This window comes from Pelophylax lessonae (assembly GCF_965119305.1).
Source record: "Pelophylax lessonae genome assembly, chromosome: 13".
NCBI lineage: Eukaryota > Metazoa > Chordata > Amphibia > Anura > Ranidae > Pelophylax > Pelophylax lessonae.
Window position 1 is genome coordinate 149,067,040 of NC_138780.1, and position 17,847 is coordinate 149,084,886.

At 44.2% G+C, this 17,847-nt stretch overlaps 1 protein-coding gene across 2 annotated transcripts in view; it reads right to left on the reverse strand.

Moving 5' to 3' along the window:
• The window catches only part of PPP2R5E (protein phosphatase 2 regulatory subunit B'epsilon), a 250,772-nt gene that overhangs the window by 97,180 nt on the left and 135,745 nt on the right, over positions 1 to 17,847 (reverse strand). For both annotated transcript variants that reach the window (XM_082275546.1, XM_082275545.1), the window contains exons 4-5: positions 12,253 to 12,354; positions 197 to 289 (exon numbers count right to left, since the gene is read on the reverse strand). In XM_082275546.1, the coding sequence (XP_082131672.1) occupies positions 197 to 289; positions 12,253 to 12,354 (195 nt within the window). The remainder of the gene's footprint in view (positions 1 to 196; positions 290 to 12,252; positions 12,355 to 17,847) is intronic.

Genomic DNA, 17,847 nt, shown 5'->3' on the forward strand with positions numbered 1-17,847 from the left:
CATCTTATCGGTGTGTACACGTCTGTCATGTTCCCCTATATGACTCCCACCATAATGCAAGTTATATTTGCCATGTTTTCACACACGTCATGCTACATTGTCTTGTTGCATACCTTAAAGAATTAAAAAAAAAAAAAAAAATCCATCTTCAGAAAAGGACATATCTTACAGTGTAAATAAATAAAGATAAACTTACCTGTAATACAAATTTTTGATCTATGTACTTTTTGGCAACACTGGGCTGAAATTCTTGGCTTTCCAAAAATCTTATGAAAAATTCATATACAAGCTGAAAAGAGAAAAATCATTAAATCAACTTGTATGTTTACCATGCTGACTAGAATGCAACCAATACTACTGGGGAAGGGTTACAGGGGAAAGTATTTAACAGAACAGTAGCTGTACAAAATATAAATACCACTGCTAGTTAACCAAATTGCTATTTATTAGACCCCCATTCACATCTGAGTGATCTTTAGGGATTTAATACTCATCTTTAGGATTCCAATAATATTCAAATGGTGCATATTCACCCCTGAGTGTCATGTCACTTAAAGCGACATGGATATCCTTATTCTCCAAAAAATAATCAAATCTATACACATCCACTACTTAAAGCGGAGCTCCAGGCTCCTTCAGAAAAAAATAAAAGTCAGCAGCTACAAATCTTAGGACACTTACCTGTCCACTAATCCAGTGGTATCTTCACTGGAGCAGATTTTCGAATCGGCTCTCAGGTGCTGCCACGGCCACCTTGGGTAAGGGAAACCGGCAGTGAAGCCTTGCGGCTTCATAACTAGTTTCCTACTCTGCATGCGGGAAGCGAACTGCACTTTGTGAATGGCCCAGCGGAGGGGGGCCTGAACTTCTGCATGAGTTTGCCATGGAAGTAGGAGCGGTACCTGTCAAAACCCCCCCCCCAGAAAGGTGCCAAATGTGGCAGTGGGAGGAGGCAAATAAGTGGAGCTTCCCTTTTGGGTGGAGCTCCGCTTTAATGGCCCACTATATTATTTTTTATACTGTGTTTTTCTGCATTCTTGTAACATTCTCTGTGAGCTTCCAAACCTTTCCTCCTCCCTAAATACAGTAAGAAAAAAATGTAGCCAACCTCTAACAAAATGTCTAAACACAGCAACAACAAAAAAAATTAATTTTGAATAGGCAATAATAGGTACTTTGAGTTAAGAATACATACTTGAATAGACAGATACATATTTTTGTCGCACAAACATAAAACAAAAGTAAGAGCTTCTTTGGGACAAAGTGGCTCGTTCTTGGGCACTATAAACTTCAATGGGAGAGCCTAAAAAAATTGGATTTTTGTCTTACCGTAAAATCCTTTTCTCTGAGGTTCATTGAGGGACACAGCTCCTGGTGTTCTTAACCATTTGGGTTATACTGCCCCCAACAGGAGTAGGACACTAGGCAGGATAAAAGTATGGCTACGCCTATGGGCAGATACAGGGGATATACTCACTCTCTCTGTTATAGGCACTAAGGTTTAGTTACAAGCAGCGTCAGAAGAATACAACTCCACAGAGGGTTGGGTGCTGTGTCCATCAATGAACATCAGAGAAATGGATTTTACAGCAAGTCAAAAATCCAGTTTTTTCTTTCGTTCATTGACGGACAAAGCTCCTGATATTCTTAACCATTGGGACGTCCCAAAGCAGTGTTAACCATGAGGGGTGGGAACAGCAAAAAAATTCCCAAGCCTAAACAGTAGCCAACCAGGCAACATGAGCTCAACCAACTGGAGCCTACCTGAAAAAAACAATACACCCTCAAAGAGGATCAGGTCCTCTCAACAGCAGCCTGCAAAACCTTGTGGCTAAAAGAAACATCCGCAGATGCCAATACATCCCCTTTACAAAACTTTGTGAAAGTGTGCCTCGACGACCAGGTGATCACCTTGCAAACCTGTGTCACTGACGCTTGATGACGAAAGTCCCAGGAGGCACTAAGCTCCCGAGTAGAGTGCACCTTAAAAAAGGGAAAGAAGGAACCTGACCCTTGATGGAATAGGCCTGAATATCTGTCTGTCTGATCCATCTAGAAATGGTCGGGGAGGAAGCAGACAACCCTTTACAAAGCCCATCCCCGAGCACAAATAGTAAGTCTGACTTCCTGAAAGACTCTATAGCTGCCAGGTACACCGTAAATGCCCAGACCACATCCAAGGCAATTTCCGTCAGATGTTTAGGCCTGAGACATAGGGAAGGCAACACAATGTCTTCATTCAAATGAAAATCAGAGAAGAACCACCTTCACCAGGTAAGGTGAACAACAAGATAACCCCGCCAGTTCCGACACCTTGCACGCAGAGGTGATCGCCACCAAAAAGGCCACCTTCAGGGACAGCATAAGCAGGGGAATCTCTGGAAGAGATGTATGATGGTAGATTTCCTAGCTTTTAACAACGTAGAAATCACAGACTCAGACAAAACATTTATCCTTTAGCACCTGGCATTCAACAGCCAAGCCGTCAAAGCCAGTGACTGTAAAGCAGGATGGAAGATCGGCCATTGGGACAGCAGATCCTCCCTAAAAGGAAGCTTCCAAGGAACGTCGGCAACCAGCCACACCAGATCGGCGTACCAAGCCCAGCAAGGCCAGTCCGGAGCCACAAAGATGACCGGAATCTCTTCTGCCTCGATCCTACGTAGAAGTCTAGGCAGAAGCTTGAGAGGAGGTGAGGTAAGGTAAATCAGACGATGTCAGACTGTGCCACCAGCGCTGTGGTGTCTGCCAGAGGATCCCTTGATCGAACCAGAAACCTCTGCACCTCTCTGTTGCGCTGAGATGCCAACAGATCCACCTCGGGGATGCCCCACCGGAGACACAACTGATGAAACACCTCAGGATGAAGGGACCACTCCCCTTAGTCCAATGCCTGCCGACTGAGGTAATCCACCTGCCAGATTTTAACCCCGAAATGTGTATGGCGGAGGGGCCTGGAACGAACCGCTGTGCCCACCTTAGAATGCCGGCTACCTCCAGAGCCACCAGGACACTTCTTGTGCCCCCTTGTTGATTAACATAAGCCACGGCCGAGACATTGTATGATTGAATTCGCACTGGACAACCCTGAAGATGATCCGTCCAATGGTCCAGACAGTCTGATCACTCAGTTCCAAGACTCTGATCAGTAGTCTGGACTCTTCCAGTGCCCTGAGCAGAATGCTTGCCGAGGACGCCTTACCAGCCAGACAGGCTGGCATTTACAGTGACCACGGTCCAATACAAAGGGAGGAAGGATTTGCCCAGTCGAAGCGCCGGAGAATGAAGCCATCATATCAGGGACTCCTTCGTTCCCTGACTCAGCTGGATCTGATTGTCCAGAGACTGCGGAGACTTGTCGTATTTGGCAAGAATCTCACTTTGCAGGTACCTCGTATGGAACGGTGAAAACAGAACCGCCTCGAAGGTAAACACCATTAGGCCAAGCACCCGCATGCAAGTCTGGAAGGATGACCATCTGCTGGACAGCAGGAGACGAATTGCAGCCTGCAATTTCTGGAGTTTGTCCAGAGGAAGGAGCACTCTGAACAAGGCAGAGTCCAGAGTCAGGCCCAGATAGTCCAGCTTTGTGGACAGAACCAGCACCGACTTCTGAAAATTCAGATTTTAGCCAAACTCCTGAAGAGTTTGTATGGTGATCTCCAGGTTTTCCACCAGAGCAGTAGGAGACTCCGCTCGCAGAAGGAGATTGTCAAAGTAGCGCAGCACCGCAATCCAGTGCGAATGGACTTCATCCTAAACTTCTGCACGCGCACAAAGCAGTTCAGCGCCTTTAGGTCCAGAATTGGACACACTTTGCAGTCCTTCCTGAGAACTGTAACTCAGCTTGAGTAAAATTCCTGAAAACATTCCAAAGTTGGAACCGGGGGAATCCCCGCTTGAAGAAACAGGTCTTGTACCGCCCCAAACAGACCCTGTAAGCGGTCCGGGGACAGACGCAAGTTGGAAGGAAAGAAGCTTGCCGGAGTACAAGAGCGAAACTCGATCTTGTAGCCGGATCAAATGACTTTGTGGACTCACTTGTCTTGTCCAGAAAAGTCCACGGGCCCGGAAACCAGGGAAGACGTCCCCCCCACCCCCGATACAGGTGAAGCTGCACCTTCATGCTGAAGGAGCCTTGTCTGCAGGTCTGGAGAAGCCCGCTCTCGATTTGCCAGACCAGGTTCGTTTGGATCCTCCAGGAGGCCCTGAAAGGCTTCGAGCCCTTGTCAGTCAGAGGGAACGAAAAATCTTCTTATGAGCAGAGAAGGAAGGTCAACCTCTATGACGGCGTTCCTTGCCCTTAGTAGCCTGCGGAAGAAAGGTACTCTTCTCCCCTCCCCCCCCCCCCCGTGAGATCTTTTAGGATGTCATCCAGGGTAGCTCCAAACAGGTGATCTCCTTGAAAGGGAAGGTCAGTCAAGGCCTTTTTGAAGTCTGGTCCGCAGATCAGCATTTGAGCCAAAAGACGCCGAAGGACCACTGCTGAAACAGAAAGCCGAGCCGCTAGGGGAGCCGCATCCAAAGAGGCGTCACAGATAAACTGCAGCCCCAGGAACAGCTGGTTCACCAGCTCAGCAAAGACAGCTGTTCTCCCTCCAGGTCATGGCATAAAAACTTAACCCACTTGGTCAGAGTTTGCAACACCAGGGCAGAGGTGAATACCGGCCTCAGTGCCGAACAGCCAGAGTGTACATATTGTGGGCCACAGCATCCGCCTTCCTGTCAGCCAGATCCTTAAAAGCCAGGGACTCTTCAACTGGAATCATGATTCCACCGGTGGAACAGTCCACTTCTTAATAATCCTCATAGGAGTAATGCCTAGTAAAGTGAATAGGGACCCCCAAGGGGACGCTTTGGTCGTCCCTAGACTTTAGCGACAATTCAGTCAAAATTAGTGGGAAAAGGAAAAACCTTTGCCGCTCTTGATGGCTTGTGAGTGCCAAATGGAATCTGCGCCTCCATCGCAGCTGTGTCCTCCATCTTCAAGGTCTCATGCACAGATACAATCAGTGCTTCCATCAACGCCTTTTCATGCACGTTCGCAGATGTGGAGGAATCATCCTATCAGAGGATTCCGGGCGAGTGGTTGCAGACCCAGCAGGGTGACCCACATCCACAGCGGCCAAATCAGATTCAGGATCTGATGGGAAAAAATGAGGCAGGGGAAGGCAGTGGGCGCTTTTTGCTACCCAGTCTCCCGAAAGCCACCTCCACCTGGGACACAAAGGACTCCAGAACCGTCATCAGTGCATCGATGGATGGTTGGGACCCGGAGGACCCCGCAGCCTCAGTGAGGGGATTAGGTGGGGAGATGTGCTCCAAAGACTCCATGAGTCACCAGGGGAACCCCACAAAAAAGGTGTAAACACTGCAAGGGACACCCCCACTGTGTTGGCAGTACCACCCAGTCGCCAGGCACAGAGCACCAAGCAATCCTCAGCAGAGAAATAGAGGACTCCACCAGACTCCCCACCCAGCAGAAACAGGCACCTGCAGACAGCACGATAATCTGCACTGCACGCGTGGCTTTCAGGAAGCAAAAGGATCCAGGAGTCAGCACCAGGGGATGAGGAGGGGCTCCCACCACCAAAATTCGCCGCCCACAGGGCTCCACTGTCATGGCTGCCGCTATTTTAAATTGCAAAGCAGCGCAAAATGGCCACTGGACTACATAAACATGGCCGCCGTGCATAGAAACACACAGGCTACAAAAAAAATAGCGGCACCATGAGGATTCCACGAATGCCTAGGCCTCAGGGACAGACCCAGGCAGGACGGGGGCCCTGGCAGGAGCCCCCACCAGGTACAACCCCCCCCCCCACTCCGCAGGCGATCGTCCGTTTGCCTGTGGCACAACCCCCATCGCCAGTATAGCACTCTGCCCCCACCCCAGGAGGTGGACCAGGCCACCCAAACATAAGTGGAACGGGGGTAGGATGGGGGACAAATGAAAGGGGGGTGCCTGACGGAAAGGAGGGGAACCCAAGGAGGGGCTCACGTTCACTCCAAAACCCTCCAGGGGGAGAGGGGAGACAGCTACTCCCCATACCAGGAACCGGGTGGGCACCGCTCCAGACAAATCCCTCTACATCGAAATGGGGGGCTGTCCGCTAGGGGGAACGCTGCTACTCAGGCCCCGTCCAGTGTGGCTATCTCACAGGCCGACCTAGCACAGGGCTGAGGTCTACGTGCTCTCGATGGCCAGACTGGAGTGACCACTGATCTAGATTATCCAAGCCCGTCGCCCAGTCCGGCAGATATTGTAGATCTCACAGGAAAAAGCCAGGAGAAAAAATTTCTATCTAAAAAGAAAAAAAAATTCCAGGACCAGAGATATCAGCAAGGAACTAGGTCCTTACTCCTGACTAAGCAAAAAAAAAAAAAAACTGAGTACCTATAGTAGAGAGAGGGAGTATATACCCTGAGCATGCCTATAGACATAACCAGATTTTTTTATGCCTAGTGCCCTACTCCTGAAGGGGGCAGTATAACCCAATGGTTAAGAATATCAGGAGCTGTGTTCGTCAATGAACGAAAGAGAAATGTGCATGATTTCTTGCCTCTCCCCCTCCTAGTAACTGGCTATCAGCTAAAACAAATCTTGAGCTTGAAAAACAGAAAAGTGACGACATGAAAAAGTGATCCATTGAGTCTGCCCTCCCTTTTTTTCTTTTTTCATTTTTTTTAAATCATACATAATTTTATACATGCTTTTTTATTTTTTTTTTGTTAACTTATTGTCCGAGTATAGATCTAGGTTTGTCCCAAGCATGTTTGAAGCCACTTACTGTTGACTGACTCACTACCTCTGCATCATCAACTACCCTTTCAGTAAAAGGATACTTTCTAAAATTAGTTTTTTCCTTTCCTCCTGCTAGTTTGAGGTCATGTCCCTGTATTCTTTATAAAACACACAGAAAAAAAAAAAACGCTCACACTCAAATGAGTGAGCAGGCCTTCACTTCAAAACTCAAAGTTTGCATTCATTCAACCTGTGTACCCCCCCCCCCCTCCAAGTAAGAAACTGGCTTTTTTTTTTAATAAAAATTCGCCCTAGTCCACATCCTGTCTCTATTGCCACCTAGGTGAAGATGAAATTCACTACTGCTGCAGCCTCCTGGAATATCTAATGTACAGCAGACAACCCAGGGGGCATCAGCATCCATAAAGCAACAAAAGGATTGCAGACCTTGCAGCTGCATTATCAAAAAGACCGACTGTAAGAATCCGGTAGAGACAGCAGACTTCCCGAGGACATAAGAGAAAATGATTGCAAAGCAGGACCTGGCAAGAGGTGCAGAGTTTCAGCAGGACAGTGCTGGATTTGCAGGGCAGGCGAGTACGCAAATTGAAGCAGCATGACAGGCAACAGATTAGAAAAAAAAAAGTGAGCAGGGAGAATGAAATTCCTCTTGAAGTTAAGGTGAGGCAGAACAGTTCCTCCTGCCTATAGGTAGTAGATAAACTCCAATCATTCTTTCAGTGCACTGAATAGATCTTCTTTCGGTAAGACATCATGCATTGGCCATAGAAGTTGCAGGGCACAGGATTCAAGGAAGCTGGATGGGTGAACATGGGAGGTTCTCTGAAATCCGACTGCAGTGGCTTACAGAGATTTCAAACAACTACGAGCAGATTATGGCTTTAACACAGCTGCGGTGTTGCTGGACAGCACTAAACGCACACTGACTGGTTTCACTAGTAAGGGCCTTACAGCCAGCCCAAAATGCTTTGGGGTTTATTTACTAATACTAGAGAGTGCAAAATCTTGTGCAGCTGGGCATGGTAGACAATCAAGACAATCAGCATCTAACTTCAGCTTGTTCAATTAAAGGATAAGTTTACCCATGGGAACATGTGCCACATGTTTTTAGGGTGGAACATGTTCCAGTTTCTGCAGCGTCTCCCTGATTCAGTGACAGCAAGCAGGAGATCATCTTCCCCCACTCGCTGTCACTATTTTTAAATAAGTTCTGTGAATGAGAAACTACAAGTGCCGACAGCCTTTGTGGATGTCTGCTTGTAGTTCTCAATGACGCTGTTGAGCACACTGGTAGTTCATTGCCTCTTCCTGACAGTGTTCATCTGCCTGCAGGTACCTGATATGAGCAGACAGATACACAGATGTCTGCATGAGTCCTGCATCATGGCACCCCCATTATACTGACCATGGGTGCAATGCTATCAAGTCTCATTGTAAATAAAAATAATAAAAGCCTCCCCCTCAGCTCTAAGACTGAGAACCGAGCCATTCAACATTACCGATCAAGCAAAACAAGCTCTGACTGTACATCTCCTTTAAAGCTTACTAGTCTTTAGATGGGATTCGTTTTCTTTTTAGGTTTTTGTTTTTTTTTTTTTATTTCACCCGATAATGCTAAAGCAATACTGTCCCTTAGGTGGCTACACTCCATTGTATCTATGGATATCAAACATGTCTGCCTTTTTAATCGCCATTACAAAGGGGGAGATGTTGGAATTAGTGGCATTTTCTATAATTGTTAAAAGTGTTCTAACCTACAAAAAGAAACAAATGCAGTTTCCACATTTTATTACATTTTTGTTCTTAGGTTTAAGCTCAGCCGAAAATAATTTGCTTACATTTAATTTTGCAGAATTTTGTTAAGAATGTCCATAAATAAAACAGTAATAAATGATGCATACAGCTATAGACCCATCTTTGTGCCACTCTATTATAGGGAGTTCAATTCATCTTCCTGTTCAGCACTCAGCAAAGTGTATGGCAATGTTTAGACTTAAGTCAAAGTCCATACAAGGAGCTTTATGTGGCAAAAGGCTCTTACTGGGAACAACGATTCCTGCTCTACTTTTACCTTCATTTCTATACTGAATAAACTTGACAAACTGCTATCCATGTACTGTATCATTCTGCCTATTTAAACAGTAAGTGGCTAGCTAAGCAAAGACCTTAAGCAGTAATGTTCTCTTTGTAGCCGGTGGATATTCTGTGTCTTTGTGCCGAAATACCACCAACAGGGCTGTAGCTGGATTTTTATTTTTTCCACAGATAGTGGAAAGTGCACAGGCATAGCCTAGAACACAGTTACTATCCCTGCCTGCTAATGGTAACAGACAAACGAAGACAGACTTGCTTTTGCAACAGTGTGCCCCAAAAAAATGTTAATTCTCCAAATATTGCACTGCATAGAACATTCAAGTCTCGGCCACACTGAACATTTTAAAAACGCCAGTGGCTTTGTAGTGAGTTTTTCAGCTTTTTTGCATTGGCGTTTTTCAGCGTTTTTAGCTAAAAACAGCCTCTCTGCTATTTTAGTAACTCCCACTTTCCCACAATTCATCTCTGCATAGCCTTTGTTAATTGTTTAGTCGCCATTTTCAGAGCAGAGAGAGCACTAGAGGAGAGAAGAGCACTAAGCGATTAGGTGTGGAGAAAAAAAAAAAAAGGGTCCCAACAACATTTTGGTGCAAATGTGATACAATTTGAGCCATACAAAATATATGGCTTAAATTGCATTGCACAGACATTGCGTAATGTGCACAGGAATGCGGTGCGTTTTTGGTGCAAATCACATGCGGTGTTCAGCATGCACCAGTGTGAACCCAGGCTCTGTTCCATGAACGACACCTCACAACAGAACCCAGGCTTAAAAAAAACAATGGAATCAAAAACGTCAAAAACGCAAGTTAGCAGCGTTGTTTGGCATTTATCGATGTTGGAGCGTTTTTACAGCTGAAAAACGCCACTCAAAACCCACTTTTTTTTTTTTTATAGCCAGACAACGCCCCTGCCAAAAACTGCTGAAAACAGCCTGTGTGTGCATGGACACATAGGATAACATGCTGGGGCGTTTATTGGCTGTAGAAAAAAAAAAAAAAAACACGTTTGACGCCAAAAACAGCAGCTGTAAAAACGTCCAGTGTGCATGATGCCTCAATCTGCACATGTACAGTGCCTTGCGAAAGTATTCAGCCCCCCTGAACTTTGCGACCTTTTGCCCCATTTCAGCCTTCAAACAAAGATATAAACTGTAATTTTTTGTGAAGAATCAACAAGTGGGACACAATCATGAAGTGGAACAAAATTTATTGGATATTTCAATCTTTAACAAATAAAAAACTGAAAAATTGGGCGAGCAAAATTATTCAGCCCCCTTAAGTTAGTACTTGTAGCGCCACCTTTTGCTGCGATTACAGCTGTAAGTCGCTTGGGGTATGTCTCTATCAGTTTTGCACACCGAGAGACTGAAATTTTTGCCCATTCCTCCTTGCAAAACAGCTCGAGCTCAGTGAGGTTGGATGGAGAGCGTTTGTGAACAGCAGTTTTCAGTTCTTTCCACAGATTCTCGATTGGATTCAGGTTTGGACTTTGACTTGGCCATTCTAACACCTGGATATGTTTATTTGTGAACCATTACATTGTAGATTTTGCCTTATGTTTTGGATCATTTTCTTGTTGGAAGACAAATCTCCGTCCCAGTCTCAGGTCTTTTGCAGACTCCATCAGGTTTTCTTCCAGAATGGTCCTGTATTTGGCTCCATCCATCTTCCCATCAATTTTAACCATCTTCCCTGTCCCTGCTGAAGAAAAGCAGGCCCAAACCGCGATGCTGCCACCACCATGTTTGACAGTGGGGATGGTGTGTTCAGGGTGATGAGCTGTGTTGCTTTTACGCCAAACATAACGTTTTGCATTGTTGCCAAAAAGTTTGATTTTGGTTTCATCTGACCAGGGCACCTTCTTCCACATGTTTGGTGTGTCTCCCAAGTGGCTTGTGGCAAACTTTAAACGACACTTTTTATGGATATCTTTAAGAAATGGCTTTCTTCTTGCCACTCTTCCATAAAGGCCAGATTTGTGCAGTATACGACGGATTGTTGTCCTATGGACAGAATCTCCCACCTCAGCTGTAGATCTCTGCAGTTCATCCAGAGTGATCATGGGCCTCTTGGCTGCATCTCTGATCAGTCTTCTCCTTGTATGAGCTGAAAGTTTAGAGGGACGGCCGGGTCTTCGTAGATTTGCAGTGGTCTGATACTCCTTTCATTTCAATATTATTGCTTGCACAGTGCTCCTTGGGATGTTTAAAGCTTGGGAAATCTTTTTGTATCCAAATCCGGCTTTAGACTTCGCCACAACAGTATCTCAGACCTGCCTGGTGTGTTCCTTGTTCTTCATGATGCTCTCTGCGCTTTAAAACGGACCTCTGAGTCTATCACAGTGCAGGTGCATTTATACGGAGACTTGATTACACACAGGTGGATTCTATTTATCATCATTAGTCATTTAGGTCAACATTGGATCATTCAGAGATGAACTTCTGGTGAGAGTTTGCTGCACTGAAAGTAAAGGGGCTGAATAATTTTGAACGCCCAATTTTTCAGTTTTTTATTTGTTAAAGTTTGAAATATCCAATAAATTTCATTCCACTTCATGATTGTGTCCCACTTGTTGTCGATTCTTCACAAAAAATTACAGTTTTATATCTTTATGTTTGAAGCCTGAAATGTGGCAAAAGGTCGAAAAGTTCAAGGGGGCCAAATACATTCGCAATTTTATAAATTCCATTATATGCTGCCCAAAGTGTAATCCAACTCTTAATCTCAAAAATGGTGCTATATTTATGAAATACTTATTTTGCATTTAACTCCTAATGCAATGTGTCAAATACACAAAGTGAGCAGTCACTTAAAGCCACGTAAACAGCAAGCTTTTAGCTAAAAAAAATAAAAAATTGCAAAACTAAGGAGGATCATTTACAACAAAGAGTGGCTATCCCTTCATGCTCTCTATACTGCAGGGATACTCCAAACGGCAATCTACATTCTACAGCGGCAGCCCATTCATAAAAAAAGGCTGCAGTAAGGAGCCTACAAACAAACAAGCAGAGCCTCTCCTTTTGGGTGGAATTCCGCTTTAAATAGACCCCTTAAATGTTTCTTATAAATGGTGAATGTTGTCAACCCTACGTTCCAATCCTCTTACCACTCTACCCATTGTGGATCTGTGTGTTCAGTAGCTGTAAAAAGGGGGCTGTTTTATCCATGTGCCCATACACATGGATAGGTCGAATGGTTGGTTTCCATGTGTATGTCCCTACATGAGAGCACACATTGTGTCATCGACATTTCACATTGGGGATTATTCACTGCATACTTATTGTGTTTTTAACATGTTAAATTACATCTCTGAGCAGTGCAAAGTGGGATACCTAAAAGCAGACATGTGCAAAGTGAATGTTTTAGCGCATTAAGAATGTGTACTGATACCTGTAAATGAGGCCATGATGCTTCGAGAGTTGGTTCATCTTCCTCAGGATCAAATTCATTGCTGTCACTTGGAGGGAGGGTCCTAAATATATTGCAGGATACCTTGAGAAAAGAAAGAAGAAAAAAAAAAATTAAAATCAGTTTATTTTTCCAAATAAAGTGAAACTGTTGTGCACTTTCAGTAAGCCTTAATTTTGTCACTTCACCAAATGACCTTTTAAATTCTAATAATGGTGCTTCAGGTGCACATCATTAAAATGACGACCACTAGATGCATCAGTATTGTCAGAGAATGCCAAAACCACTTAAAGCAGTTGTAAACCCTTAGGTAAGCCTTTAATAAGGCTTACCTAGAGGTACTGTAAAATATCTCCTAAACTTGCACCGTTTATGAGATAGTTACACTTCAAGCAGCCGATGACATCATCGACACATGCGCTCTGAAGGAACGGCCATCCGTGCCGTTCCTTCAAAGCCCTGTGCCGTGAACGCCGGTTCCCGCGAATGCGCATGAGTGATGTCATTACGCCTCCGTCCAATCAGATGGCAGGAAGACACGAAACAGGACTGCTGAACAGGTCAGCCTGGTCATCGGTGAGCGGAAGTCACTGCGGAGGCTTCGTTCTAAGGCAAGTATTTCATAATGAGCTAGTATGGCTTTGTCTTACAGGGTTTTTATTTTTTTTTGGGGGGGGGGGGGGGGGGGTTACAACCTCTTTAGTAAGGGAATTACAACCAATATATAAATACGTACATATGGCTCCTTTTTGTAGTTTTTCATGCTTTCTTTTGCAGGTTTATCATTGTGGGTCTACATACTTCACAATTCACAGTCACTAACTTGTAAATGACAGTCTGCTTCAAAATCTCTCTATTTTTATTTTTACCTACAGGTAACCTTAGAATAAGGCTTACCTATAGGTTAAACTATCTCCTAAAACGTGCACGGTTTTGAAGATATTTCAGTGAGCAGCAGCTGGTAACATCACTGATGCATGCTCTGTGTAGAAACAGCATTATCCATGCATGCTGTTCTTTAAGAGCTCCGTGCCGTGGGCGTGACGTCATTGCAGCTCAGCCATTCAAGGGACCGCAGCCCGGGAACCCAGAAATAAAAATGGGTGAAGATTGAAGCCTCTACAGCACAGGTGTCAAACACAAGGCCCGCGGGCCGAATGTGGCCCTCCAGGCTATTTCATGTGGCCCTCGCACCTCTCCTGCACCACCCCCCTTGTCTTTGCCCCCACCTTGTCTCTGTAGTCTGCAGCAGAGAGGACAGAACTCCATTGCCAGATCCTGCACTCCTCTGTGCAGCTTGTCTTTGCCCCCCCCTTCTCAGCAGTACGCAGTAGAGAGGATGGCAGAACTCCTACAGAACCTGCACCTCTCTGTGCAGCCTCAACACCACCTTGCCTCTGCCTCCCCTGGACTCAGCATTAAGCAGACTCTGGAAGCTGACTCCTGCCCTCCTCTGGTTCTCCTCCAGACCCTGTACTTCTACTTCCCAAATCCACCTGCATCTTCTTCCTGGCAGCAGCACAAGGTAAGGGGGTGCATTGTGATGTAAGAAAGGGTGGGTGACTCTTGATTTCTGATGGTGGAGGGAGGCTCTTGACATCTCATGTAAGGGGGCGTAGGGTGCTCTGGACATCTATCTTCAATTAGTTTTTATTTGAATTTTCACAAAAGAGAAACAAGCATATGAAAAACATAATAAGTTAACATAAAATAACAAAAGAAAAAAAGGAAAAAAGAGAATATTGATATATGTTGATTACCATACCTTGTGACATTATATGTAGCAAGAACAGGAGACAAAGAAGTCCAATGCTATATACATTCAAGACCTAGGAGACTACTTAGGAAGTATATAAAAGATACATAGGAGGTACTTAAAAAAGCACCAAAAAGAAAAAAAAAAAAAAAAAAATATACCAGAGGAAGGAAGGAAGCACCACCACACTCCGAGTCGCGCCATCCACCGGCCTCAATTTTTCCGTTAGACACCGTGGAAATAGGGGCTTTGTTGCCAGAGAAGCCAAGCTATATGAAATTTATTACTTCGAAAAATTGAGTAGGCATATGCCTTTTCCAAAGAATAGTGTTGGTTAACTAAGCCTATTACCTCTATATGGGAGGGGGCTATAAGTGGTTTCCAACTTCTAGCGATTACCGTTTTAGCTGCTATCAATATGTGTATAAATACTGTTCTGATATCAAATGGTATATTTTCAATACCCAAAAATAGTAGCGCAATTGCGGGTTCAGGTTTGATTAATATGCCCGAGACTTCAGAAAGTATTTCAAAAATTTTCCTCCAAAAACTAATAAGGCCTTTACAGGACCAGAATATATGAAAAATTGTGCCAGTTTGATCGCACTTACGCCAGCACAATGAGTCATATTTAGGGTATATTAAGGACAGGCGGTAAGGGGTCAGGTACCATCTAGTAATTATTTTCTGAAATTGTTCCCAGTGTGTTACGCATTGTGTAGCTTTATAAGACATTTGTATCGCCCATCTCCATTGCTCTGGACATCTAATCTTACAGATAGAACCGGCCCTTTGAGGGCAACCATAATGCTGATGCGGCCCCACAATGAAATTGAGTTTGACACCCCGTCTACAGCATTGACAGCGCATCTCTGGAGGGCTTTGTTTCAAGGCAAGCCTTTCATATTTTGCTAGTACACAATGCATACTAGCACATTGTACCAAAGAAAAAGAATAAGCTATTGCGCTGGCTGGAACCAAACCATCATTAAAACGGGGCACATAAAAGGGCCAGGAGAGTGGTAGGGAACACCAGGTAAAATGGATGCAGCTCCTCTCAAATTAGGTCTTATATCCTAATGCACATATAAAAAGCCTTGTTCTATAGCTCGATGGTGTTTGCCGAAGCTAGCTCTGAATGATCTAATGGTACGTCCAACATACAGTAACCCACAGACATTTTAAGCAGTAAACAAACTCAGCTGAGCAGCAAAAAAATTGGGAAATAGGATAAGTTTTTCCATTCACCTGGAAATATTTTTTCTAATGGTCAACAAATTGACATGTAAAGCACTTGGGTTTTTGGCACTGCAACGTGCCTACCAGATTACAGAGGAAACCGAGACTCTATAGTGTTTTTATTTTTTGATAGCGCTTTAAGCTTGCTTGGAGCAATACGACTTTTCAAATTACGGGCTCTCCGTTATGTGAACATGGGTTTGTTGGGAATCAGAGGACCTAGTATGGTGTTCTGTTGCAAGACATCCCAATGTTCATTTAAAAAAAGTTTTTTTTTTTCCCCATGTATCAGAATCTGCTGTGATACTGTGTGATAAACCGCATCGGGGTCTGATCGTTGTTCGATATTTATGCTGTTTGGCTAGATGTGAGGGGAAAGTTTCTTCAATAATATTGGATGGGTATCCCTTATCAGAGATTTTATCTTTGAGCACCTTGCTCTGTAGGATGTTGTCAGTGTCTAGTGTACATTTCTGGCGTAACCGCTGGAATGGACTACTGGGAATATTCTTCTTCCACCTAGGGTGGTGACAACTCTTACAGTGTACTCTTCATAGCATATAAAGACTTGTTCTTTGGGCAATCTCTCTACTATGGTTTGAGAAAGGGGCCCTCCCGTCTGACCTGAAACATGTAGCTACATCCCCTCCACTTCCTGTCATCACCCAGCCGAGAGAGGTGCGGTTTGGAACCACAGCCATCTTGCCACTTCTGGAAGCTGCTGATGCTTAAGTTCCAGCCTGAAGTCTGACAGCTGCACTTCTTTCAAGAGCACTGCTTCAATCAGTCACATGCCTGCTGAGTACTGCAGCCTCATGGTGATCCTACGGAGGTCTACATGGGTCTATGACAAGGATAGATTTACTTCTATCTAGTAATTGCATTTTATGGTATAGACAGGTAAAGGTTTGCAAACATATAGATGAGTATAGATAAGTAAAATGTTTCTTCATTGCCAGTATTGGAATATACTCACTAATACTCGTAAACATTAAATGAGTAAACACAAGTAAATTACCGTATTTTCCGGCGTATAAGACGACTGGGCGTTCTAAGACGACCCCCCTATTACATGATCTACCGGTAATACTTATACTTAGGTTACCTTGGAGATATTATACTCGGCGTATAAGACGACCCCCTATTTTTGGGGGATTTTTTTGAGGTTCAAAAGTAGTCTTATACGCCAGAAAATACAGTACTATTTCTAATTTTGTTTTACTGCTCTGTACTCAACGTTGTATTACTGATCTTTACTCAGCTGTGTGCAATGTCCCACAGACAACAATGCATCTCATTTTAGATCAGTAAAAACCTCAGCATTTTTTTTCTCACGTGTGCATCAGGCCTAAAACTTCTATTTCTGAAAGCATTTTTTATTTACAGCATTTTTTCACACCCGTCAAACTTTTGCACAGTACTGTATCTTATACATACACACACTTTTTATTAAGATATATCTTTGCATATTTATTGTTATCTATACACCGTTCTAGCTTGATATTTTGTATATCTCTGTAGATTTATCTATCTCTTATATTATATATAACCATACACAGTTCAAAACTGGTGTAGGAATTTGGAGAATCGGGATTATGATGATTAGACAGCTGGACGAGCAAAAGCAAAAGTAAAACAGGTCACTTTGAATATTTATCGATGAGGGGGTATCTATAAAGGAGATGGCAGAAAATTCAAAGGTAAAGGAGAACTAGGCAAATCCTACCATTTGGACAGGGGATGTGTATACACCGGAAGGCAGAGTTTAATTGTACACATTTGGCTCTTTCCCTTCAAAGTACAGGATGGTAATCTCATCAAGAGTTAAAAGGAAAGGGAAACTGGGCCTAGTATGTTATTACCATAACCAATAGTATTTACTGCCGGGGGGGAGAGACCTTTGCTTTGCGTAAAATGTACCCAATACCATTTATAAAAAAAAAACAACAACACTACCAGCACTTAATCCTTTTACTGTCATCAGAGTTCCTTTAGGGGAAGAACATAAAATAACTAGTCTGGTGCTGCAGAAGTGAACTACAAATTCGGTGGGGAAACAGAATCTGTCAGTTTGTACTGCTGTCTGTGTCCTCACTGGGGGGATTTCTTTCACAGGCAATCATCCACAAGGCAAGCTAGGCAGGAGCCATGGTTGATGTCTGGGGACCCACCTACAGACTTCGGGTCCTTTCACACGGTCCGTTCAGTTTTTTCCTACACTCAGTGACATTTTTTTTTTTTTTTTAAACGGACACGGATGCACTTGAGGAGGGTCCATTCCGTTTGTCTGTTTATCATCCCATCCGTTTACGGATGATAAACGGACATTAGTCCTCCTGCTCTGTCCAGGTAATAGGTTCTCTCCAGTACATAGTAATGCCCAGGTGATCAGTTCCCAATAGTGTCACCTACCTGTGCAGGGTGTCCCCTCTGCAGACAGAGCTCCGTACTGTGTAGTCCAGTAATAGTTCCCCTCCAGGCTTTATATATAATCCCCGCTGATCGGTCCCCTGTACTCTCTGCTCAGCTCCCCTCTAGTGACAGGCGGTGTCCCCTGCACATTTCCCCAGGTGACAGCGGCT